Below are 25,383 nucleotides of genomic sequence, written 5' to 3' on the forward strand. Positions count from 1 at the left end.
GATTGGGATGGAGTGGAAATATTGAACTAGGAGGAGTTTGGATTTCTTGTCCTCTGCGTTCGTTATGAAGCCCTCTCTTTGAAGATGCTGAAATGTCCTTCCTGCCACTTTCTAGGCTAATGGCTGTGGAAGAGGAATTGAAGAAGGATCATGCTGAGATGCAAGCAGTTATTGATGCAAAGCAGAAAATAATTGATGCACAGGTAAGCAGGCTCAGAATCTGGTAGAAGGCACTTGTTTATAATAACTGTCATTTCCTGACTTCCAGTCCCTTTTGCATGCCAAGGCATGTACTGGAAAATGGGTCACTGGGAAGTTCTCAGCATTACCTTTTGAAGATTTCTATATGATCTCTCACTTCTCCTTTCTTTTACTAGTGACAAGTCTGTTAACCCAGCAAAGTATTAGCGTGCTTAGTACAGTTGCTTGACAGATCTCAACCTAGTGCATGATGGGGTTTACTTCTTTCCTTATAGAAAGTAGGGAGTTCTGTAGGGAATAGCTGTGAAAAGTAACTGCATGTGTCTGGCTTGTGACCTCCACTGACCATTGCTTGGCTGTGATGTTCACGGTCTTGTCAGTCATGTCCACTGTGCCATCAACCTCTAGCCCCCAACTGTAGGGGAGAGACAAGGTTGTCAAAGGTACCCTTCCTTATTCCTTTGTTTCAAGGCTTGGCATTGATGCTTGGAATTTGCTTGGTTGTTGGCTGTGCTTAGAGAGCCTCTTTCGATTGATGAAATCAGTCTGGGCCTTTGCTCACTCTATACCTGTGACAGCAATGGTGTGATGACTGCCAATAGTGCCTCACAGGGACATATCAATGTTCAGAACAAAATCCAGCAGGCAGAAAATGTTTCTTAATTCGTTTTCATTTTATCAATGCAACATATAGTTGTATGTCTTAGAACGAAACAAATCACAAAAGGCAGGTGCGGTTTTGAGACTGTCTGGTCTACCCACTGAATGTGTCACCTGCCTGAAGACAACCCAGCCAGGTGTGCATTTCTCACCCTTAAGTACATACCATATCCCTCAGCTGTAAAATAAAACTGGGAGCAAGGACTTCACGTTCTGCTCTCTTCTCTGCACGTCAGTCTGTGTTAGAGCTCCCATTGTTCTGAAACATGCCCTTGCCAACTCCAGTCTAGGTGCTGGGGGTGGGTGGGTTGTTTTTAAGGCACTGGGGGTGAAGCTGAAAGCACAGCCTTCGGAAGAATGCTCCATGGGCCTCGTACTCCTTCAGAGACACCTGACCTGGAAGTCGAGTGATGCGCTCTTGTCAGCATAGTTCCCAAAATATTTTGAACTCTTAAACTCTGTAGTTTCTGGCTATTTAGACCTCCTAAGTAGCAGAAGAAACTTCTGTTGTAATTATCTTACATAGTCCTTTAAAAACAAAAACTTTCAGGTGTCCCCAGGGTGAGTGAGGGAAGGGTAGTGGAGACAAGGCCATCTCGCTGTGTACTATAAAAACTCATCCCAGAGGCTTAAGAGAAACAGCCTGCAGAAAGAGGGCAATTTAGTCAGGAAAACTAGTGTTGATGAGTTTTCACTTTGGAATTTTCAGTATGGCAGTATAAAGCAGGGAGAGTTCTAATAACCACACCAGAAGCGGTTTTCGTTCCAATAAGATACAACAGACCATTTTAATAATTTCAGCTGGCCTGAGGTTGTGTTGGCCTGAGGTTGTGTTAGCCTGAAGCAGAGGGAGTGTGGCTGTGTCATAGTGGTGGCTCTGCATGCAGGATTACCCTTTCCTTGGTTGTTCATCAAGACAGCTTCATCATCAGCTTCTCATTGTTAGCCCACCCCAGCCCTGTTTTGATATCTAGGACAAGATGACTGGGTATGCAGCAGGAGCCCTAGGATAGAAGGTGAAAGCAAGAAAGGGAACTGAATTTATCAGGGCTCAAATGCTCTGGAAAACAAGGACTTTCTGTCTGTTAACCAGGAGTGTGACACTGATCAGGAATGGAAGAAATATTACCCTCAGTGCACCAGACTTGTGGTCTAGCTCAATTAGATAATATTTTGTGTCCATCCCTCAAGACAGTGGTGTTCAAATGGTTTGATTCCATGGACTACTTTGGTGAAACCAGAGGCACCTTTTATAGATTAGTTTCCAGCAGCTCCTACTGACCACTCAACAATAAGAACCACTCTCAAATAATAGGTTGAATGACACCAAAGCTAGCTGAATATAATCAATTACCGATTTAAACATAGGCATTACTGTATAGTACATTTTCGACCAGATGCCCAGTGTGGACCCCCAAAGAATACTGGGAAAATCCACTAGAGCACATGTGGAAACCACTGCACCATGCACAGCACAAATCAAACACTAAAGTCAGTTTTTGAAAAATTATAATCTCCTTAAAAGGTAGGTTTCCCAGTCCCAGCTGTTGTCTTACTGATACATTAAAATATTATTATAGCAAGAGACTGTGAACATCCTTTGGTTCCCTTTGTAATGAATGGCTTGGTGCCACTGGTAGAAAAAACATTTCTGAAATGAATAGAGTATCTTTCCTTATACTAGAGTTGAGCCCAGCATTTCCCAAAATGCTATGCCGGATGCCCAGTGAACTGGTTTTCATCTCTCTCAGCAGCCCTGTGTCCCACAGGAAAGGCTTGTCCCTGAATTCAGCCTCTCCATCTCCTAGAGTCAGTTCATGCCGCAAGGCCAGCCTGGGCCAGCCGCTTTCTAACTGGAAGGGGGAGGATGAGCACTCCATCGGTGAGGGCAGGTCCACTGTCCTGGACCTTGTAGCATGGCCATGGGGAGCCTGGTGATGGTACTAAGGGACCATTTCTCAAACATCAGTCCAGGGCCTGTGCCACCTTTCACCCCCCTCCAGGATCTCTCCATGTGACTCAGATGGAGAACAGAGAAGGGCTTCCTCTTCTGAGAAGCAAGCAGCTGCCTAGGTACTGTTGCAAGTGATACCTCCACTGTGTTAAATTACAGGTCCTAAATGGAGATGAGATTATTCAAACAGGCAAGTAAACCCTGTCGTTCTCTAGCCGAGCAGTTCCCAGCCCTGGCCCAGTGCACTGGCCTCCTACACATTCCAGCTCCTGACTCCCCACCCTTGACATCCTTCCTGTCAGGCCTGGACCAGATTGTTCTGTCTTTCAGTCCAGGCAGAATCACAATGTCAGAGCATCTTTTGTCAACTAAACATGAGCTTCAAAAGTCCCTATTTGATTTTTCTTTTTCTTTTACTTTTTGTTTTATTTTGAGAAGTTGGCAGTGAGGGGAATTACAGAATGGAGTTTTTCCACTTAGAAACTTTTATCGGTTTGGGGGAGAGGAGTTGTTTGGCTTCTGTTGTTACTCTCATAGTCAATAAATAATTACAATCATTCTTAACCTCTTGGTAACCCTTTAAGAATCAAATGATGTTTTATAATGCCTAATTTTTTTATAAACCTGGAAAATCCTAGAGATACGCTAGTCTAATGAATATTCCTTAGTATTGAGGCCTTATAGATTAGCCTAATGTTGAATTATCTTTTTTCATTATTTCAAGAAATTTGTTTTTCTGTGTAGGGATCATAGGGTAAAACATCAGATTTGGCTCCCAGTCCTTATTTTCTAATAACCATGGGCCAATCCTTACCGACTGACTGACTTGGAAAAGATCTATGCTTATTATCCCAGTAAATTCCACTGGCTGTAATTTTTTAAAATTATTATCATTTTTTTAAAGCCTCATGGATCTTTCTTTCTTTGAGTTTTGCCTATCCTTCCAACAAGATACTCACCTTCCAATGTCAAAAGCATATTAGATTAGTGGTTAGTTAATAATGCTGATTTTGGGTATCTTACCACCTGAGTTCTCCATCAGGGAAAGGAAGAATTATTTTTTTAATGATAGTAAGCATGAGCTGGGTTTTGGTTTTTATACTGTTGAAACTATGACCACCACACTGCTGCCTTACAGATCCCTGCCCCACCCCAGAGTAGGGAAGCGTCATTTGATGCTGTGTCTGTACTTTTATCTAAATCTCCCCCCGCCCCCCACTCCTTGGGCAGTGGTCTTTACTCTGTATCCGCTGCAGTGAGTTCCCTGCAGAGCCCCCGTGGGCCCTGTGCTGCTGGCTTCAACAGCAGGAGCAGCACCAAAGCCTCAGTCCTCCTGTCCTCTCCAATCTGACCGAGACTCACCTTACCATGCTTTCCCCAGTAAATGCAGAAGCTTCTGGGGTGGGAAAGCTCCTTTTGGCTTTGGGGATTGTTCCTCATTTGCCATTTTCTTTTTAATTTCATGGGCATAGGCAAAGCCAGCTCTTCTTGGCATTAACTTCTGGAATGATTTACCTCGCTGGTAGGGTGATTTTTTTTTTTTTTAATTTAGATGGCCCTACTTTTCTTGAGATGCTTTTTTTGTTTTTTGAGGGGGGGGGCCTTTTTCTCCCCCCTCAGGTTTTCTTTCTTTCTTTCTTTCTTTTTTTTTAAAGTGTGTGTATTCAACACCCTTTGGCTCCAAAATACTGGTTCTAAAGCGTGTGTTGTTGTTTTTCAGAGACTCAAAACTAAAATGAAAGCACTCTCCATGTCGGGTAGCTTTCCTGGAGTAACTCTGAGCTGGAATGAGTCCAGGAGCTTGTGTTCTCTGTTTGTTTTCATGTGTTATGTTTATGGCACCCCTCTCGGCCACACCTCCCTACCTGTATCCAAGTAACTCCCTGGTCTGAGCTTTTGGCTGCTTTCCCCCCTCTTGCGTGTTGCATCCTCACTTTGTTGGTGACTATAAACTGCCACCATGTGTTGTTTTTATCTTGAGCACAATGTGAGTTCTCTGCAAATACAATTGATGTGCCCTCTTTGGGGGCTAAGGACCCACAGATCACTTGCACTTCTCTGTGAAATGAAACCTCTGGTGCTTCTTTCTTTGCCATCTAATGTCCATGTTTTAAATTTGACCAAAAGCACTTAATACAGTCAGGCAGCCTGACCCTGTGTTGCATCGTCTGAAGTAACACGTGGTGTCACTTTACCATGATATCTTAGTGTCCTGAGGGATTATTAATAACACATCCTGCTATGCTGACAGGACAAAAAGAGAAAATAAGCACAGACCCGTTGGACTCGGTGTGCAGAAAGAGGCAGAGACGTTCCATTGATCCAGAAAGCATCATGCGTGCAGCAGTGTGATAGAAAGTGTTAGAACAGTCATTCTAAAGATATTATGGTGTGATTTCCTGTGTGGAGCCGGAATAAAGCCATGATTGGTGTGTTGTAGGAAAAACGGATCATGTCCCTGGATTCGGCCAACACCAGACTGATGAGCGCACTGACCCAGGTGAAGGAGCGGTACAGCATGCAGGTCCGAAATGGCCTCTCTCCCACCAACCCCACCAAGCTTTCCATCACGGAGAATGGTGAATTCAAAAACAGCAGCTGCTGACGGCCTTGGTGACTAGACAGACTGTGGGAGGAGACAGAAGGAAATGTCCCCGCTCTCCTGTCCCCTGCCCTTCCCCCAACCTCACCAGGTTTACAGAATGTTGCCACTTCAGAACAGCAGTGAGGTGAGAAACTCTCAATTGAAAAAGGAACCTTGTCTTTCAGGGCATAAGGCGAAGACTTCAAGGTCGATGCTTTCCCCCATGTCTCTGTGTACATAGGGAACTTAGTTCTGGGCCATGTACAGAAAATACCACTGTAATATACCCAAAGGAAGTTAATAATGTAGATTACCTTTTTAATTATTGCTATTTTTATTATTGTTTTCCTCTTGTTGAAAGCACTGCAGTTGTTAGTTGTATGAGTGAGAAATGAGCCCAGTGGGTCAGTAGGTAGAGACCCAGTGTCTGTCTGTCTGGTAGAAGCTCACGGCGTACAATAGAACATTGTCAGAATGAATTTTTCAGGGATTCATCTGCCTGTTTAAAAAAATCCCACTCCGGCCCCCTGGTCCTTTAGGAAAACATGCAAATACTAAGGTCTAAACAAAACATTTAATCCCACTGATCAACCAAGACTGGCTCTGGATGGACAGCTACTCCACTTTGGGGATACGCTGCTTCAGAGGACACAGACGAGAGCTCTTGCATCAAAACTGGACTTTAGGAGTGAGTTCTATTGAACTCCTGTTGATGTTTTATCCCTTCTGTCTATAGCAGATGGGAATTTTCCATTTTAGATAGGGGGCTGTTTTTTTTACCCCAGTTGTAATAAAGGGTGTTCTCTTTGCTCTTTAGAGTTTACAAAACTATAAATATTTGTGTCTCTACACACCATCTCCACCTTCCCACACCCACTGCCCTTCCCTCCCCCATGGTGGCAGCAGCGTCACCAACAGGGTTTACTCTCCCCTGGAGAGGTTCTTCCAATATGCTGTCCATAAATCATCCAAAACAGACACCCTTTCTTCCGCACAGAAAAGGGCTAACCACACCATAGCAGGAATCTCTGACTATTTCCGATTTAAAACAAAACATTTTCTATTTGTAAATTATAATTTTTATTTGGGATAAAGATTTTATTCATTATACTAGCATATCTCGAGGCAGGGTAATCTTATCTCAGTCTTTAACTTTTAAGTTGCTCCTTTAATCACTTAAGTAAAATTTGGGAAGGAAATCCAGATCTGAAGCGTCACTCTGAAAAGTGATGACTCCTCTTGTAAGAAAAGAAACCCTAAGTGGGGGGCAGCGCGTTCCGTGTGTTGCCCCCATGCTCTCAGTAGATCGTCAGTAATTACTGTCTCACCAGTAGTCATTCTGGGCTTTGGTGTAGGACAGAAACAGTCGTGGAAGCTGATTGGTTTCCTTTTTTCCAGAGGTGTGAATTGTCATCATGAATGTAATCCTGATTATCAGAAGCATAGAATGTTACATATTAGCCATTATATATACAAATATATATACATATCTATTCACACATGTGTACATATAGCCACACAAATAGAACTCGTTCATGCCTTCTGTGCTGTGAGATATAATGTTAAAAGGGTGTTGAATCTTTTTAAGCAAGATCTAAGGAGTTGTTTCATTTGGCAGAGAACATTTCTCAAGTTAATGCTCTTTTAAATGATAAACTTTAAGGAAATTTTTAAAAAGGAAAAGAGGCGTGGGGGAAGAAAGACCGGAGGGAGCCCTGTGCAGGAGTGAGTGTTTCTACATAACAGAATATTTGGAAGGGAACAGGAGAACGTTTATCTATTGGGTCCTCTTCTGAGTGAAGCCTAGATAGCGGCCCCGAGGCCCTTTCGCTGTGCCCCAGCTTATGTTCTGACACTTTAGCGCTGCCCTCTCTCAGGTGGGTCTCTGTGTTGGTCCTTGTATCTCAGCAGCCTCCCAACCCACGAACTTCTAAAGCATTCATAACACTCCTTTCATAACACTCCCATTTGTGCCAGTCAGAAATCTCAAACAGAAGTTTCTCACAGTGCTTATCTGATCTGCAGACCTCATGCCCACATGTTTGGTACCCATGTATTTTCTTGACCCTTGGTAGTTATTTTACAAATTCTTCTCTCTCCTCTCCAAGCTGAGGGCACACTGTAGTAAAAATCACTTATTTAAATGGGGGTGGGGGGTAACCAATTCTGCAGTAGTGCCCTTTGTTGGGAGAGGATAACATAAACATAGGTCCGCTGTTTCTCAGCTCTAGCCAGGTTTAATTCTAATTCATTCTTCGTAAAAAGCCTTCAACTGTGCTGCAGAAAACCTGGTAAAAGTATCGGTGGTGTCAAGGGCCTTACGTATGTAACGTGGGTGATGTGCTGCTTGAGGTTCGGAAGCTCTCAGATGCTGGTTATGGGTTAGAGCGGGCTGGTAAACTTACCTGTCCTGGGGGCCTAGACACAAAACATCAAATGTGTTTTTGGTGGATGCAATTTATCTTGTTGGCATGTGGGAGCTCCTTAGAGCTGCCTACTTTGGAAGATTAAATGCCCAAATGTTTGGATAGATTATGCAGCCCTCTATTATCAGGTTATCTCGAATGAAGAGAAGAGAATAAAAAATAATAAAGTTAGACATAAGCTAGAAGTTCAGAGTTGTTGCCAGATGTTAAATGTTAGATTATCCTTTGAGCCTGTTTCTATACAAATATTTTTATGAGTTTTTCTTTAGAAAATGCTGCAATCTATAGAGCTTATCCTGAAAGGTTTTTTTCTCAAGTATGGAAGAAGGCAGCAAGAGGTGACTTTTTAAGGAGGGATAGCTTCGCTGGCTTTGCTCAGCCCCAGTAGGTACCAGCCTCTGTGCTATTGGGAGGAGAGACATGGGGAAGAAGCGGGTGGGCTCAGATGGCCCGGCCTTGCACTTCTACCCAGCACATCGCCACATTGTGTGCACTGCAGAGAACAGGATTGTGTGGAATTTGGAGATCAGGGGGCATGCTTACTAAGTTTAGCTTGTCCCACTACCAACCAAACGTAGCCATTGACAAGAACAGTGCTGATAGGATTCAGGAAAAGAGCTTCATATTCCCCTTTTATATCAATAGGCCAAAGGAGTTACATTTCCATCAAGTCATCATATTCCCTGAGTCTCTGCAATATACCAAGCGCTGACAGGGGAGGTTGTAACTAGGCAACTCGAGCACTGTCTGTGTGCCGGGCTCTATCGCCCAGGTGCCGTTGGGGTCTGGGGCAATCTGTCGGCAAGAAAGATAGAAAAATGAGATAACCATGCTGCTGTAGCTTTTGGCTTTTTCCACTTGGCATCGAGTTGGTCAGAATTAGCTTTTTCTGGGCTGCTTCCACCTTTCCCTGTGATGCTGTCAGGGCAAGGGAAAGCAGAATTTTCTGTCATGACCACTGTGTGCCCTTGAGAATGAGCTTGACTTTAGAAGTCAGGCTTCTCACATCCTAGTCTGCCTGTGGTCTTTGCTTGTGGATCTGCAGTTCTGTCCACCCTGTCCCCAGAGGTATACCAGGTTGGGAGCAGTTCTCTTTTGGAAGCCCCAGAGTGAGACAGTTGCCTTCAAGTGAGCTTGCATTGGTGTTTGTTTTCCTTCCATTAGGTTTAGCTCTAGTTATCTCCAGTTGGGAGTTCCTGAGAAGTCTGGTTGTGGGATTGAACTTGGGGAAGGAACCCTCTTCAGGATGACCAAGTCCCATATGACCCTGAGCCCCAGGCTTGCCACCAGACTGGACTTTGTCGCTGGGCCTGACTCAGCAGCTCCGAAGCCCATGCCACAGCTTCGCTGACTTTTCAGCCACGCCTTTGGAGGCCACCTTCTCCTGCAGACCGGAAGGGGCTTTCCTCTCCCGTCACCTTCCCCTTTCAAGTCTAGCAGTGAAACCTCCTGTTTGCCCCAACAGTAAACAGTTGCCTTCCCACCCCTACCTGGGAACCAAGAATTTGTTTTTATTGATATGTCAATTGGAAAGACCTATTTTACTAGTTTTTTTATGTTGTCTTTTTTTTTAAATATATTTTTATTGACTTCAGAGAGGAAGGGAGAGGGATAGGGAGATAGAAACATCAATGATGAGAGAAACTCATTGATTGGCTGCCTCCTGCATGCCCCATACTGGGGATCGAGCCCACAACTCAGGCATGTGCCCTTCACTGGAATCAAACCTGGGACCCTTCAGTCCACAGACCGACACTCTATCCACTCAGCCAAACTAGCTAGGGCAGTTTTTTTGGTGTGTTTTTTAAGTAAGATATACTGGGGTGTTGAATTTTTAAATAGAATCTCTTTCTGTGTTTGAGTGATTGCTTTAGTTCCAGAAGCATTCTCTTGTGGTCATGACCCAGTTATGGAGCTCTTGAGTTTAGGAAAGACAACAGTGATGAAATTTGCATGAGATATGATAAATATCTCATGAGGAGTGAAAGAACCTGAGGAAGATAACATGATCCAAAAGGGGACTGTGCACAGCAGCCTTCTCAATAGCCCAGAGGTTCAAGGAAACGGGAGGATTTACAGCCTTGCCTGCACTTAAAATACATAGGTATGCGAAGAGACAGTTTCTGTAGACACCATGTGCACACCCACACAAAACACAAATCCTGGGGCTTCCTCTTTCTGAATGTTAATCCACCTACAGAGCAGTGATTCCCAAACTTTCTTGGGTTGTTTAGATTTTGTTCTCATTTATTAGATTGTATGACAGTGGTTCTCTCTTTTTAAAAATGTACCATATGTGTTTATATATGTGTGTGTGTGTGTGTGTATGTGTGTGTGTATGTATATATATATATATATATATATATATATATATATATATATATATATTAAAGTAACTTGAAATTGATTTGATTTGACATTGTCTCAAGAACCCTAGGTTTCATTATTGATACCTCAGGGTGTCATAGAAAGACATTGAATCTCGCTGATCTGGATTCAGATCAGTGAAGATCAGTGGGATCCAGAAAGAAGCAGTTTTGGTTCCTGATCAGTTAGTCCTCAGGTGTTTGCATAACTAACCCAGCTGGACTTGGCAAATGCAGTAAGTCACCCAAGGAAAGCAAAATGGTAGTTTTTGCCCAAATTTCATCATGCATTTTAATTTCCTACTCAGTTCTTATTTTTCAATCAAATGCCCTCATTTTTCCCTAGGGAATATTTTAGTTTGGGACCTAGAACCAGATGTACCTGCTGTAGAGAGATTAACACAGAAGCTGTGTTTTAGGAGCCTCCATCATCTGTGTGGGGGTACACATTTGTGTATAAATAGCATATCTGTATCATTTCTAAACTCCCAAGGGGAAAATTTCAATTTCAAGTTCACCAAAAGATTAAATGCTAAGTGAGTCAATAACCCCTGTCCTGCAGAGAAGTTGAAATAAATAGCAAAGCGTAAGTTTTGACTGGTGCTTAGACATTTCCTAGTTACGTTAAAATTAACTCAAGCAGACAGCAGCACATTAACCTGAATCACACCTGTGAGGAATTTAACTTTTAAATTGGCTTTTCTTTTTTCATCTCCAGGGCCTTAATAAAAGTGTGTTAATACACATGACTATTTTACAATGATAGCTCTAAATAATTTATTTTTTATTTCAAGAAAGAGAAATACACCTTAGAAAAACAAAACCCAAGATTTTATTTTATTTTTAAAGCCATATTTTTGTGCTGGTAGCACTTAGATTGTTCCACATGTGAGATCCATATCTGCATTTCATTACCTGGGTTTGTTCTAAAGAAGATTTATTTTTGTTCTGTGAATAATTTTTGATGGTTCTTGTACATGTACAGATATAGATACGTTTGAGGTCTTTTATTGATAATCTTACAAAGAATTCAAATAAACTTTAACTTTAAACATTTCAGACTAAAGTTGCTATGGTATGTGACATATTACTCTCTTATTTCTTGCATGTATATCTGGGTGATTAGGACACTTGGAGAAAGACCAGGAAAAAAATATATATGCAGGAACATTATTCTGAAGGTATATTTTAACATTAAAAACAATGTCTTAGAATTTCACAACTTACAGGTAAGAAATATTTATATTTAGGGCAAATAGCATGAACATACAGTATGGTTTTGTGATAAGACCCCAGAGAGCTCCTCATTCTGGAGAATTTAAAATCCCTTTAATAGATTGTCACTGGTAATGAAAGCAGCCCCTATATTTGGAACTATGGCCCCACTTGGCTTCCCAAACCACTACTGTCCTCTCTTAGTTCCCCAGAGAGATTAATGGGATTTGTTTCAGGATTTGGGTTTTGTTTTTGTTTTTTTGTTTGTTTTGATTTTGTTGTTGTTCTTGTTTGCTTGTCATTCTCAAAGTTATTGTTCCCAAATACCTCCACCTTCCCTTGTTTCATACCAGTTGCATATGACATTTTCTTTTGTGCTGGTGGAGGTCTGAGTTCTACAGTTAGCCTGTTCACATATGTGGAGTTATTTCTCATTCTAAACTCCTTGGAATTAAAAAGTGAAAATGTACTCAAAACCCAGAGAAGACTGTGAAAAGGAGACTGCAGATCAGTAGACATGAGCTATTTTTTATTTACTTCAAAGCCAACCCATTTCAATCTGAATTGCTCATCACCTAACGTTTGCTTTAAGACTTCATGGATCTGAAACATCAAAAAGAGAAAAACTGTTAATACTGTCTTGTCGTCTCTATCCTAAACTGTCCACCTATACCCTTCATTTTTCTCAGCCTCCCTCCAGCTGCCTGCCTTTGTCATTAGCACTGTCACCAATGGGAAGGCACATAAATCGGTTTGTTAGGCCCTTTCCAACACCCCAGCCAACAAAGAAAGTTTGATGGCAAAGGAGGCTAAAACAAATGACTTAATCAGTGCTTCTCAACCGGGACTGTTCATCAGAATCACTGCAGAACTTTAAAAAAAAAACACACACACAGCAGGGCTGCCTTTGAGTTCCTCCACTGAACAATTCCTTAGACTGTCTCTGAGGACTGGGGCCACGCTTTTCTTTAACTTCCCCAGGGATTCTAACCTCAGCAGGGTTAACAACCACTAGTCCCTATCAAACTCTGAGGACAGTGTGTGAGTGTCTGTGACAATGTTTCTCTGTCTGTGTCCCTGGAACTGGGATAAGTCGGCTACAGGTGTTTGTCTTCTATATGGAATTTTATATGCTGCTAAAACTAATGATATATATTCTTTCTCACACACACCTTGTCCTTACCAATCCCATCCTTTAAATCTGCGAGACAGACATTTTCTCCATTAATATGGAATAGATACATTCCAACTAAGGTGGCCAGAAGATGGAATTCTCCATTTGGACCCCAATCTTCCTATTATTGGATTTAATTTAAGACAGAAGGTAGATTGCTTCTAATTTGGTCTCCCTACCCTCAAACCTCCCCCCCCAAAAAAAAAAAATCCTTGACATTTACAGAGCTGATATTCAACACTGCAGTCTTAAGTTACTTGGACTTTTACTAAAAAAAAAAAAAAATGTATCAGATGCTGAAATTGCATCTTTTGTACCTGTTCTTTCTTCAATAGCAAAATGCACTAAAAGCTCGCCAGTCCCCCTCCCCTTTCCCTGGCAGACACACACACACACACACACACACACACACACACACACACACACACACCACAATTCTTTCTAGAAACCTGAGTTTGCAAGATTTTAGAATAAATAGCCTAGGTGTTCTTTCTTTGGCCTGTGAGTAAATTGCAATAATCTACAAGATACATGCCAGTCTGTAAAGTTATAGTTTGGGCTGGATGACCCATAATGAGCTCTCTGGCTCTGACATTATATGATTATCTGATGTAACTGAAATATGTGCCCTTAGGCCAAATTCGAAATCAGCTTGAGGCTTTTGTCACAATATTTAGGAATAATTCTTCCTCTTGACAATCTGCCATCTCTCACATACTAGTACTTTAAAAGGACAAGGAGAAAAAACTCCTGGAAGAAATGGATATTTAGAACAATAATAATATTGATAATAATAGCTAAAGTTAATGTTTATTGAGCACTTACTATGTGCCAATTTGCTAAGCACTAGGAATATTTCATTTAATCTAATACCAACCATATGAGTTAGGTACTGTTGTTCCTAACTTATGAGGAAACTAAGACTCAGAAAAACTAAGTTACTTGCCTAAGGTCACCACAATTAAGTAGAAAGCCAAGACCCAAATTCAGTTCCTTCTGACTATGCTGCCTTAATTTGGTGTGTGTGTGTGTGTGTATTAATCCTCACCTGAGAATTTTTAAGAGAGTGTAAGAGAGAGGGAGAGACAGAGAGAAACATTGATGTGACAAAGACACATAAATTGGTTGCCTCTGCACACACCCCAACCAGGGCCTGGGATCAAGCCTGCAACCGAGGTATGTGCCCTTGACTGGAATTGAACCGAGGACCCTTCAGTCCAAAGGCTGATGCTCTGTCCACTGAGCCAAACCCGCTAGGGGTTCGTTCTCTCTCTCTCTCTCTCTCTCTCTCTCTCTCTCTCTCTCTCTCTCTCTCTCTCTCTCTCTCAATTTGTTGGCAAAAGTTACAAAAAAGATCTGAAAAGATCTCGGAATATGAGCCAACCTGTCACCATGAGCCAAATTGATAGCAATGGGAACAGATGAGCGAATTTTTCAAAGCTTTCTCTCTCCCTATATTGGTTTTGACAGTATTGCCTTGCATTGTCAAGTCATCTGGTCAAAATTAGAAGTGGGCAGAAATCTCACCTCACTCAAAAATTGGTCTTTCATATCTTCTGGGTCCATCAGAGCTGGGATGGTAAAATCTGCTTTCAGGATTCCAAAGAATTGCTCTGAAAAAGAAATGGCTACCTGGTTCAGGGGAAATTATCTTACTGCCATTTGAAAACTTCAAGTTCTTAGTAGTCAGAGTGCACACTGGACACCACAGATGGCTTCAAGTTCTTGGTAGTCAGAGTGCACACTGGACACCACAGATGGCACATGTGATTTAGGGTTTCAAAAAGGGAGAGGAAAGAGCCTACTGAACAGGAGAATGCTTGGCCACGATTGGGACCAACCAACAGTGGCTGAAAGAGTCTTATGTCGTAGGGTAACGCTGGCCCTCCTCACACATCAGGCAGTTATTTTCCATTCTGTATTTCCCACCTTCCTCTTAATAACTCTATTAAATAGATGCTGGAAATACACACCCCCTCCCTGGGCCCACATTCGTAAAGGCCCACTCTGCCCCAGGAAACTAAGTTGTCTAAGCCTATAAACAAGCTCAGCCTTCGGCCGTGGGCCACTGTAATCATCACAGTACTACCAGCTCATAGTAAGACTACTTTATATTTGTATAGCACTTTATGGTTTATGAAGTACATAATTATTTCACTGTGATGTAGGCAGGGTAGTTTTTAACTCCACCCCTTTTGCAGGTGAGAAATGAGAGATTCCACAGTGAGGAAAGGGCTCACTAAGCTTTCACAGCCGTCAGGGAGCTAACTAGGATCCTCACCCTTGTTCCTCCTGCTGCTGTTCCGAACCTTCCCACCATCTCACGCTGCCTCATAAGAAGGTCTCAAGGAATCTGTGCGAAGGAGTGGCTGTCCACATCGAATTGCTTACTTGTTACAAGTGAGCGGGAACTTGGTAACCACAAGCAGTTACCTGATTCTGGCGCTGGGGTTTTTCTTTGTGGCTCCAGGTAGTTAGATGTGCTCACGTGTTGGGCCGGCTTGGCAGCAGTTGTATCTCTTATGTCAGTGCCACTTTCTTCACTGGGCATAGCTGCAGGAGGGGAAATGAAGGAGTTACTGCAAAGATGGCCAGTAGCAAGGCAGTCTGAGGTTGGTGACTGCCCCTGAGCCGGGAGACAGGCCTGGGCCTCACTGCCCATGCACACAGTTGGTGCAGAAACGTTCAGGTGGGAAGCTGAGCCCCTGCCAGTCCTCTTGCCTGCAGGCTGATGTTCCAGCCCTTGAGTTGCTACTCCATCATCTCATCAAGTGCCCCTGGTACAGGATGTGTGGGGCTTATGCAATGTTATGAGATTTCTACTCAGTAGCAAACGTTTTCTTTTGGCAGTTCCTACCCAAGAGGCCCCAACCCCTTATGTCTGATAGCCACACTGAGCCCCACCATTGGCAGGGACCCCCAACATCTTCATCAAAGTGTGTTATCAAAATATTTCAGAACCAAGCTCAGCCTCCCCACAACCCCCTCTGCCCTGCAAGGCTACCCATCTGCTGAGGCACCAGCCAGGGACCCCAGGTGCCTCAGCTGCACCCTTACTCCCTGTCATTTGCTCTCATGTTCAGTCACCAAAGTCCTGTCAGTGCCTTGCTGGTATCTTTTATTTCAAACATGGAAATAACCATATTGATTTTATGGTATATTACTGTTAATTATTTAAGCAAAAGTATCCCTCCGATGACCCAGGGGCAACCACTATTAACTTGAATTTTTTTAATTTGAATGCGTAAAAATATCTACCTTACTCATATATATATATATATATATATATATATATATATATATATATATATATACACACACACACACATATTGATTTCAGAGAGGGAGAGATAGAAACATCAATGATGAGAGAGAATAATTGATTGGTTGCCTCCTGCATGCCCCACACTGGGGATCGAGCCTGAATCCTGGGCATGTGCCCTTGACTGGAATCGAACCTGGAACCCTTCAATCCACAGGCCGGTGCTCTATCCACTTAGCCAAACCAGCTAGGGCAAGGCTGTGCAGTATTTCATCAAATGTACCCAAACTTATTTCACCAACTTGCTTTCAGTGGACATTAGATTGCCTCCAGTTTTTCAATGTAATAAACAGTGCTGCAACCAACAACCCCGTGTGTGGAGGATGCGTGCACTGGTATATGTGTACACCTTGTGCTATTATTTCCTTAATAAATGTCCGTGGGTAGAATTTCTGTATGGAAGGGTGTGCCCATTTCAAAACGGACATGCATCACCAGGATGGCAGCGCCAGTTTACTTTCCTACCCAATGTCTGAGATCGCTGATTTTCCCCTGTTCTCGTCAGCTTTATCACCCTTTAAATCTTTGCCAAACTGGTAAGTAAAAAAATTCATTGAAAAAAATACAGCTTGCTTTTAATTTGCATTTCTGTGATAAAGCTGAGCATTTTTAAAAGTGTGTTTGTATTTCTATCTCTTCAGTTAATGTCACTTGCATAATATGTAAAATCGATTCCCTCACGTCCCTTCTCATTCTGCTGCTCCAGACCTGCCCTGGGTTCCTTCCACTCCTGGCCAGCCGCCTCCTCAAATGACATCTTCCTTCCCCACCCCAAGAATTGTCACTGTCTTTAATGAAATGAGTAAATCTGTAAAATCCAGAAACACTCACATCTCATCCCCTGAATATCACCACTGTTAACATTTTCACACATTTCCTCCCAATCTGTTGATGTTTCCTTTCAACATTGTGGGACTGTATTGTGTGTATAATGTTGATTCATGCTTTTTTCCTTTAGCATCTTAACACAGTCATTGTCCCATGTCGTCATAACTGCCTTGCTTCTAGTAACTACAGATCTGAGCATTTGGCTCACTCTGATGGTTCCACCACTGGCTGCGGGATCAGGTCCTTCAGAGTTTGGCCCCAGACTACTTGTTCCTGCTCACCCCTTGCCACTGCCTTCCCAAAAATATGACCTCCATCCGGTCACATCAGACTGCTGGCCATTTCCAAACCACACACTTTCACCTCTACCTGCCTTTGCCTATGCAAATCCTGCTCTCTGCTGCCTGATGAAATCCCCCCATTACCTTTTGTCCAATTGTAGTCATTCCCCCTTACCCCTGGGGATATACACTGAGTGGCCAGATTATTATGATCTCTGAATGCATAATAATCTGGCCACTCAGTGTATATCCTATATAATAAAAAGCTAATATGCAAATTGTCCCCTCGACCAGCAGGCAGGCCGGCCAACCGCCCATGTCCCCTCCCTCCTCCCCCCCCCCCCCCCGCGCCAGGCTGGCTGGACCCCACCCATGCACGAATTCATGCACCGGGCCTCTAATACACACACACACACACACACACACACACACACACACACTCTGAGTGGTCAGATTATTATGCGTTCAGGGATCATAATAATCTGGCCTCTCAGTGTATGTTCCACTTTCCTCCATGGGTGCTTGAAACCATGGATAGTATCAAATCCTGTATGTACACTTACGTGTTTTCCTATACATGCATACCTATGATAAAGTTTAATTTATAAATTAGGCACAGTAAGAGATTAACTTTGTGCTAATCCCTCTCCCCTCCCCTCCCCCCTCCCCCTCTCCTCCCTCTTTCAATTGATGGCTACTAAGTGTCTAATGGGCAGGTAGCCCATACAGCAGCGATTTTCAACCTTTTTCACCTCATGGCACAAATAAACTGATTACTAAAATCGCTGCTATACAGTGTGGGCAGAGTGAGACAGCCCAAGATTTCATCATGCTATTCAGAACCACCATGCACAGTTTAAATCGTATGACTTGTTCATTTCTGGAATTTCCCATTTAATACATATTTTCAGACTGTGGTTGACCACAGGTAACAAACTGAGAGTAAAACCCTGGAATAGAGGGACTACTGTACCACCTTCCCAGGCAGAGTGGAAGTCACTCTCCGGCCTGGGCTCTGGGTCACACCGGAGCGGCGCCCACCAAACTGCCGGGCTGTCTCTCTCGGCCCGTTAGCTAAGCTCTTTCAGAAACAGGAAGAGGCCCTGCTGGTCTTGGTAGCCACAGTCTCCCGCCTGTTCAAAACAGGTACTCAGGAAGTGGTTGCTGGATTAAATCATCCACCAGTGTGCAAAAGCAGTGTTCTAGGCCTGGAGAAGATACGGAGGCATAAAACAGTCCCTGCCCGTGAGATCCCACAGTCCCGTGAATTCCTAATTGTGATCGTTCACAATCATTTATAATGAAGAAGATTAAAATGAGGTAAGGACTGAGGCAGGAGATGAATGAGTCACAAGTCATTTCACTAGAGCACTGAGGTTAAAATGGTAATAACCACCATTTCTTGAGTATCTGCCAGATGCCAGACACTGAAAGCAAGCTCATGGCAATGGCATCCCCTCCCCCCCTTTCTCTCCCGCTCCTCCTTTAAAGATGAGAAAAACGAAGTTCCGAGAGGGTAGGAAACTTGCCTAAGGACACACAGTAGGTAGTAGAGCCAACATTCCGTCAGTCAGTCTTCTGCATCTAAGTAGAGTGTTTCTCCCCCAGACCGCCCACCCAAATTATTGCCCACGGAGGATTGGGGGGCGGGGGGCGGGGGCTGGCTCCGGGGACAGCATCACCTGCGAGTGGCCCGGCATAAGGCCAGGGGCCGGGCCTGTGGCCCAGCACACCCCACCCGCCCAGCCTCAACCCCTCCACCTGGGCGTGGAAGCCAGGGCGGAGCTCCCCAAAGGAAGAGCGGGGCGCTGAGGCCGGCGGCGCTGGTCCCCAGGCCCCACCTGCGCGGGCGGGCGGGCACGTGCTCCGGCCCTGGCCGCTCCCAGCAGCCCCCGGGCGAGCGGCCCGCGCGGGCTGCCCACTCAGGGCGCAGGGTGCGCAGTGCGCGGTGTTCCTCCCGCCCAGCGGGCTCCCTGAACCCAAGGCCCCGAGCCGCTGTCTTGGGCCCGAAAAGCTCATGGAGGCTCGGAACCGCGCGCCCGGAGGCAGGTAAGTGGCCGACGCAGAGCACCGCCATCCTGGGGGAAACTGGGGCACCGCAGGGTGAGCCCAGCCCACCCCCGCCGCTGCCCCCTGCGGAGTCACGGACCTGCCGTAGGTCATGGGGTCCAGGGCCTTTCCTTGGGGACAGAGGTGTCCCTCGGGGCCACAGCCCCTGGGGTCTGGGGAGCCCCGGGCCCTCGGAGGCAAGAGCGCCCAGGGCGGGCTGTGCCCTGGACGGAGCCAAGGCCCCAGGCGCTGGGAGGAAGCCCGAGTCTGACGGTGGCCCCGGCCCTGCGGTTCCTTGGTGCCCCGCTGGGTGCGGCCTGGGCGGCAGCCGGGTGCCAGTTGAGACCTTAGAGGGAGAGCAGAAGACACTCTTCCCGGCTCCTGAACCAAATATGACCACAGACGCGGCCCTGGTGCTGTGAGGGCCACATTCCTTAGCTCACAGGGGGCCCCTGCAGGATCTGGGGGTCCCCGCCCAGTACCCCCCAACCCACCTGCAGCTCTTACCTGCAAGCCGCCACCCAGTCTACCTCCACTCCCCTTTGCAAGCTAACTCTCTGCCTTCAAAATCACCTCCTCCTCCTGGAAACCCCCAGGAGCTGGGACCGGCCCCTTCCATGTCCCCATCATGCCTGTGACTACAGTCACCACCGCCTTTCACAAGTTCTCCCAGCGGGCCCTGCCTTTTGTCTGTGTCCCCAGAATGAAGCTCTGGGAGCAAATCCCCTACTTTTCTCCATGTCCTCCAAAAGGGCAGTATTATCTTTGTCTGAAGTAGGAATCTAAAGAAGCCAGCAGAACTGGGACTATGCCCTCCGTTATCCTAGTTGGCTTCGAAACGCTTGGGAAGCAACACGAAGCAATCGTTCTGAAGATGCTTCAGGAATTTAAAAATGCTAAAGGAACACTCACTGTCACTCCCAGCCTTGTCCCCACAGCTCCCCTCTCCTCCCCTCTCCTCCCAGAACTAGAAGGGATTCCACGGGCGCCTCTCTGGTGCGTCCCTCTCTGGAGATCCAGCCTCAGAGGCCTCTGATGATTTTTCCGCTCAGCGTCTCAGGCCCTGGTCACCTCACCTGAGAGACCGCACAGCCTCTCTTGGCCTCCTGGCCCTGGAACGGCAAGTTCAGTGGCCCAGTTCAAGGAGGGGGGTTGACGGTGGCCGAGGCCTCCTTCTCCCGACCCCAGCTCACCAGCCGGGTGCTGACACAGGGAGATCCCTCTCCGTGTGTGTAAGTGGCCCTTGGTTGCCATCCAGTTGGCCCACCTCTTTTCTGGCCTCTCCCAGGCCCCCTGGGAGGACCCATGGGACCCACCCTGTGCTGCCGCTTTCAGGCCGCCCTCTCCACTTCCAGACTCTGGTGACCCCAGGATCCAGCCAAGAATTAGGCCACGCACCCGTACAGAGCAGAAAACAGGAGCGTACCTGGTCTGGGCGTCTTCCCCTCGGTCACTTCCCAGGAGGGAGTGCGGATAAGCTGGGGGAGTGCTGCCGACTGCCGGTGTCCAAGAGAGGGGTCTGCAGGTAAAGACTGGGAGTGAGTGTGGGGGGACCCCCGCTCCCAGGTCTGTCGCAGGCACCGCTCCTTCACAGACCGGACTCAGGAGGACACATGTATTGTACACCTAGTCAGTCATGCCCACCACAGCTTCAATCCGCACAACAGCCCTGCAAGGCCTCCCTTCTGATCTTACACAATAAGGAGTTTCTTTGGGGCTGATAAAAATGTCCTAAATTTAGGTAGTGCTGATTGGACAATCCTGTGAATGTACTAAAACCCATTGAATCAGACACTTCAAAAGAGTGAATTTTATCACAATAAAGCCAGTTACAAAAAAAAAGAAGGAAGGAAGAAGATAAGAGGAAGCCTGCTGCTGAGGAGGCAAACTGCACAAGATCCAAACAGCCAGGGTGGCCTCTGGCTCTCGGCATTCATAGTGACAATAGCAATGACAGTTGCTCAAATCTGCGGGGTGCTTCATTCTGTGCCAGGGGCTCTCCGAGGTCCTTTATACGCACCCTCATTCAGCCCTCAAAGCCATCCTGTGAGGCGGGGGTCATCGGATCATTGGTACCATTTTGTTAAATATATTTTCCCGATGAAAAGGAGACTCATTTCCAGCAAGTGGTAAAATCTGATTCCAAAGCCCCTGCTTTCAACCACTTCATTGCCCAATAACCAATTCCTGTTGCTAATTGGGAATGCCCGGAGGCTGGATGGGGCCTGGTCCATTCTTTAAAGAGCTCTCAGAATTAAGATAAGCTTTGCTCCAAAACTCAGTTACCCTCTGACTAGAAGTGCTTCCTTAGGTCTATCTTCAGTGTCTCCTGCTGCCAAAGCAAACCCATTTCCCATCCCGTGCAGACCGCGGGCCAGCAGGGAGGACTGCCACGCACCATAGAAGCAGATGAAGGGTTGCAGGGAAGAGCAGACCACTGAATAAACTCTGGGGGTGTAGCGTACGTAGGTGCGGAGCCCCGCACACAGTCCTGCCCCAAACTTGGGCACCTGCAGCCAGGTGGGGATGCTGGCACCCAAGTCGCTGGACCAGCTTAGAGACCCAGAGGCCGCGTTGAAGTAGAGGCCAATCCAGGCCTCCGTCTCACTGGTGATGGACTTCAGGGCCTCCACGCCTGCCTCGTCAGTCACCGTCTGCAGGTCGGCCAGGTCTGTGTGGTGGGTACGGCAGTACAGCAGGGCTGACAGCCATGTCATTCCTTGGTTAAATCGTTTGAAGGTCAGTCTGCCAATCTGGACCACCGCTGGGGGAAAAGAACAGAGAGACCCAACACCTGTGATTCTAAACAAGGGAAGTTTGGAAAGGGCATGGTCTGGCACCACCCGAGGGATTGATGCCGGACGGAGACCTGAGAAAGGAAACACCTCTGTTTGCGGAATTGGGAGTCACATCCTCAGATTCAAATGGGGCCCCTAACTCTGACACATACCTGTTCACGGAAGCCCATCAAGATTTGCCTGGAATTTCCCTCACTTCCCCTGTCTGAACTGATTTTTAATGCACATAATACTCACCAGTCCTGAGCTTCGCAGGTGGATACATCCTCTTTTAAAAACCTCACTATAACCCTGAGAAGTAGGTGTTACTAACTCCATTTTATAGAGGAGAAAAGAAAGGCTTAGGGAGATGATGACCTGCCCAAACTCATGCCATATTGCCTGGCAAGACAAGGGGCACACGCAGGTGTGCCCACCTTGGGAAACTGTCATTTTCACTCCACAACTCCATACTCCATAAAGGCAGAAAACCAACTCCACAAGACAGGCGGATGGAGGAGTGTACCAGTATTTCCTTTGTCACAGAATCTCTCTACACCAGACATGAAGGGGTGACATTTTTTTAATACCAGGGCAGTGATATCCAGAGGGAAATCCCCCACCCCCACGAGAGGGATAGGCCTGGGCTGTGAGGAGGTGCCTCCTGCACCTCACTCCCGAGCCATGGAGGTGGGGGCATCTGAAGAGCTGGGGTGCAGCCTGGGCTCTGCCACTGTTTGGTTGGGGCCCTTGGCCAAGTCACCTCCCCCACTGGATCCATCTCTCCAGGGGTGTCAGCCTGGGGGCAGCAAAGCCAGGGATCCCTGAGCCAGGGGGAGGGGTGGGGGGACCCAGGTGCGGCGACCCTGCCAGCTGGTTTCAGTGGGTACGTCAAGCAGAAGGCAGGCCCCTGGGTCTGCACCTGGCTGTGGAGTGGTGGTCAGGCTGAGAACGGGCTCCTCGAGGTTGTAGTGTCTCTCCAGAGGATCTGGAAGACAGAAACAGACCTCGAGTTACGGGGCAGGCGTGGGCTGCCGGGGATCCTCTGCAGGCACCAGGAGCTGCCACGCTGAACTTGGGAGAAGCCTAGCTCAAGTTAGACAGGCTCCTTTGTTCCTATTGACATTCATTCTATAAAAGTATCTATGGAGCTGTTGTGTGGCAGATGGTATTCTAGGCCCTGGAAATACAGCAGAAATAAGATAAGCAGGATCTTTGCTCTCAAAGAGGGTAGGAGAAGGAACCCGCCTTGGGGCAAAGGCCAGGTCCTCGGGTGGGAAGGGGCCACATGGGTTTGAATGTGTGTAAGCAAAATGTCTGATTTACATGTTTAAGAGTTCCTTGTATAGGGAGCCCACTGTAGGTGGGGCAGACCCCAGGAGGAGGGGTGTGCTAGTGGGTGGGCTCGCAGAGAGAGAAGTGGGTGGAGTCAGGACTTGTCTTGGTGGCGCCCTGGACACCAGACTTAGTATTAGAAAGCACCTCATACATACTTCCTTGGTGGGGCTCCCATCCCAGCACACCACTCCCACTGCATCCGGAATCCTAGGTCACACCTGGGCCACTGCAGGCTACATTTCAAGGCTCTCTGACAAACATTTGGGGATTCATCAAGTCGGTCCTCTGGGCCCCTATTTGAGGGGTGGGGTGGTATTGAGTTGGGCAGGCCTAGACTGACTGAGAGAAAAGCAGAAACTGGCGTTGTTACCAGGAAAGTGCTCTCTGGTCTCTAACCATCCCCATGTGATCTCAGACAGAGGTCAGTGCAATGGGCCACCCGAGCAGAGGGGCCAGCGCAGGGCAAGGATGGCCAGCACCATGGGCATTGAGCACGATGGGGGACTTCCTGCAGAGACGCCCCAAGGAGCTGGCCGCACCCACCCCCTTCCCAGAAGCAGGAAGCCCCCCAGAGAGTGGCTGGCCTACATTCCTTCCCACCCTCCCCTCCCTCCTCCCCCTTCCGCCTCCTCCTTCTTCCGCCTCCCTCCTCCCCTCCTCCCCACCCTCCCCCGGGAGACAGAACCACCCTGTGCTTTAAGACAAGAGGAGAGACTGAATTCTGCTAGTTTCTGCACAGAGGCAAACGAACCCCCAACCTGCCTGCCTTCTTCCTCTCTTTCTTTTTTCTCTTCTCCTAAATCTTTAATTGGCAGAAGGAGGGGACAAAGTGGAACATTCCAGATTTTAGTTTTTCTCTACCCTGATTTATTCCCATTTCACTGGCGGACTCTTGGAAATGAGGGACAGAAGAGAGAAATTAAGGCTGAGGAAGGTAGCCAGCGGGGCTAAGGTAAGAGTTAATTGGAAAGACCTGAGCTCTCTCGCTTTCATTTGCTCGCGAAAAGCAGCCCTGGGAGGAAGACTGTGTCCAGACTGTGGCTGTGAACACACCGTGGTAGCAGATGAAGGGCTTCTGAGCTGTGCACGAGGCGGCCCCCAGGTTGGGGATAATGGACACGGAGTACAGCGTGGCACAGATGCCCTCCTTGAAGACGGGCAGCGGGCTCCACAGCGGAGTGGTGAAGGTGGAACCGCTGGACCAGCTCAGGCCGCCGATGCGCACATTGTAGAAGAGGCCGATCCACGCCTGAGTGCCGCTGGTGAGGCTGTAGAGGGTCATCACGCTGCTCACGCTGTTCATGCTCTGCAGGTCGGCCAGGTCCGTGTGGTGCCCCCGGCAGTACCGCAGGGCGTCCATCCAGCTCAGCTTCTCCTCCACCCTCGAGAATGTCTTGCCATCGCTCACCAGCTCCTGGGCTGGGGCAGGAGAGGCTGTCACCATATGGTCATCTCCACTCCCCCCCCTTCCCCCCCGCTAGTTCTCAAAGCCAGCCTCTTCTCTTCCACTCTGTCCCTTGCTGTTGGCCCTCCCGTTGCCCATAGTTCTGCCTCTCAGCCTTTGCACGAGCTGCTCTCTCTCATCCCCGGAAGAACTGGCCACCTCTGTGCGCTCCCTCAATCCCCTCACCTCCCCCTTCCCTTTGCCCAGCTAATGACTCAACCCTGTGCCCCATTCTGGGTAGGTGCCCTGCCTGTGTGCTGCGTGCACCTTGTCAGTGCTTACCAATAGTAGATAGTGTTTACCGAGCACTCATGATTTCCAGCAACCCCCTAGGACAGGTGTCACTGTGCCTATTTGACCACTGAGGAAACCAAGTCCACAGAGTTGAGTGACTTGGCCACCCACCCAGTGGGAAGGGGTAGAGCCAGGACCCAAGGGCCGTGGGTGGGGCTTCCAGGTCCAAGCCCTTAGTCATCCCTTGTACCGCCCTGACGTAGGTGTCAGGGGCTCGGAATAGGGGCTGCACATAGAATCACCTGGGGAGCCTTTCAAATACATGAATGCTCAGGCCCACCCTACAGCAAGGATCGGAATGTGCTGGGACCAGCATCAGAATGTTTTAAAAGCCCCCGGGGAAAGGACCTTTTTGCTTGTCTGTCTCCTCCACCAGGTCCAGGCACCTTGGGAGCAATGAACAAGCCATATTCATCATGCTCTCAGCAGCCAGCACATCAGAACGGCTCCATGTGTTGAAAATGAATGAA

The 25,383-nt window shown here is 47.0% G+C and overlaps 2 protein-coding genes across 4 annotated transcripts in view; one reads left to right on the forward strand and one right to left on the reverse strand.

Moving 5' to 3' along the window:
- Nucleotides 1–11,733, forward strand: part of RASAL2 (RAS protein activator like 2) — a 256,627-nt gene extending 244,894 nt beyond the window's left edge. For 2 of the 3 annotated variants that reach the window (XM_079761430.1, XM_079761431.1), the window contains exons 17-18: nt 116–203; nt 5,256–11,731. In XM_079761430.1, the coding sequence (XP_079617556.1) occupies nt 116–203; nt 5,256–5,420 (253 nt within the window). In that variant the 3' untranslated portion in view covers nt 5,421–11,731. Of the gene's footprint in view, nt 1–115; nt 204–5,255 lie in introns of all 3 variants that reach the window. The other variant, XM_079761432.1, reaches the window with a different exon arrangement.
- On the reverse strand, nt 11,732–24,619 carry CLEC20A (C-type lectin domain containing 20A; the record flags this gene model as incomplete). The annotated part of the gene is made up of 7 exons (XM_079762052.1): nt 11,732–12,009; nt 14,108–14,193; nt 15,014–15,133; nt 20,487–20,579; nt 21,459–21,824; nt 22,760–22,825; nt 24,229–24,619. The coding sequence occupies 7 exons, from the start codon at nt 24,617–24,619 to the stop codon at nt 11,929–11,931; spliced, it is 1,203 nt and encodes a 400-aa protein (XP_079618178.1). The 3' UTR covers nt 11,732–11,928.
- Nucleotides 24,620–25,383: the final 764 nt, after the last annotated feature.

This window comes from Cnephaeus nilssonii (genome assembly GCF_951640355.1).
Source record: "Cnephaeus nilssonii genome assembly, chromosome: 21".
Lineage (NCBI taxonomy): Eukaryota > Metazoa > Chordata > Mammalia > Chiroptera > Vespertilionidae > Cnephaeus > Cnephaeus nilssonii.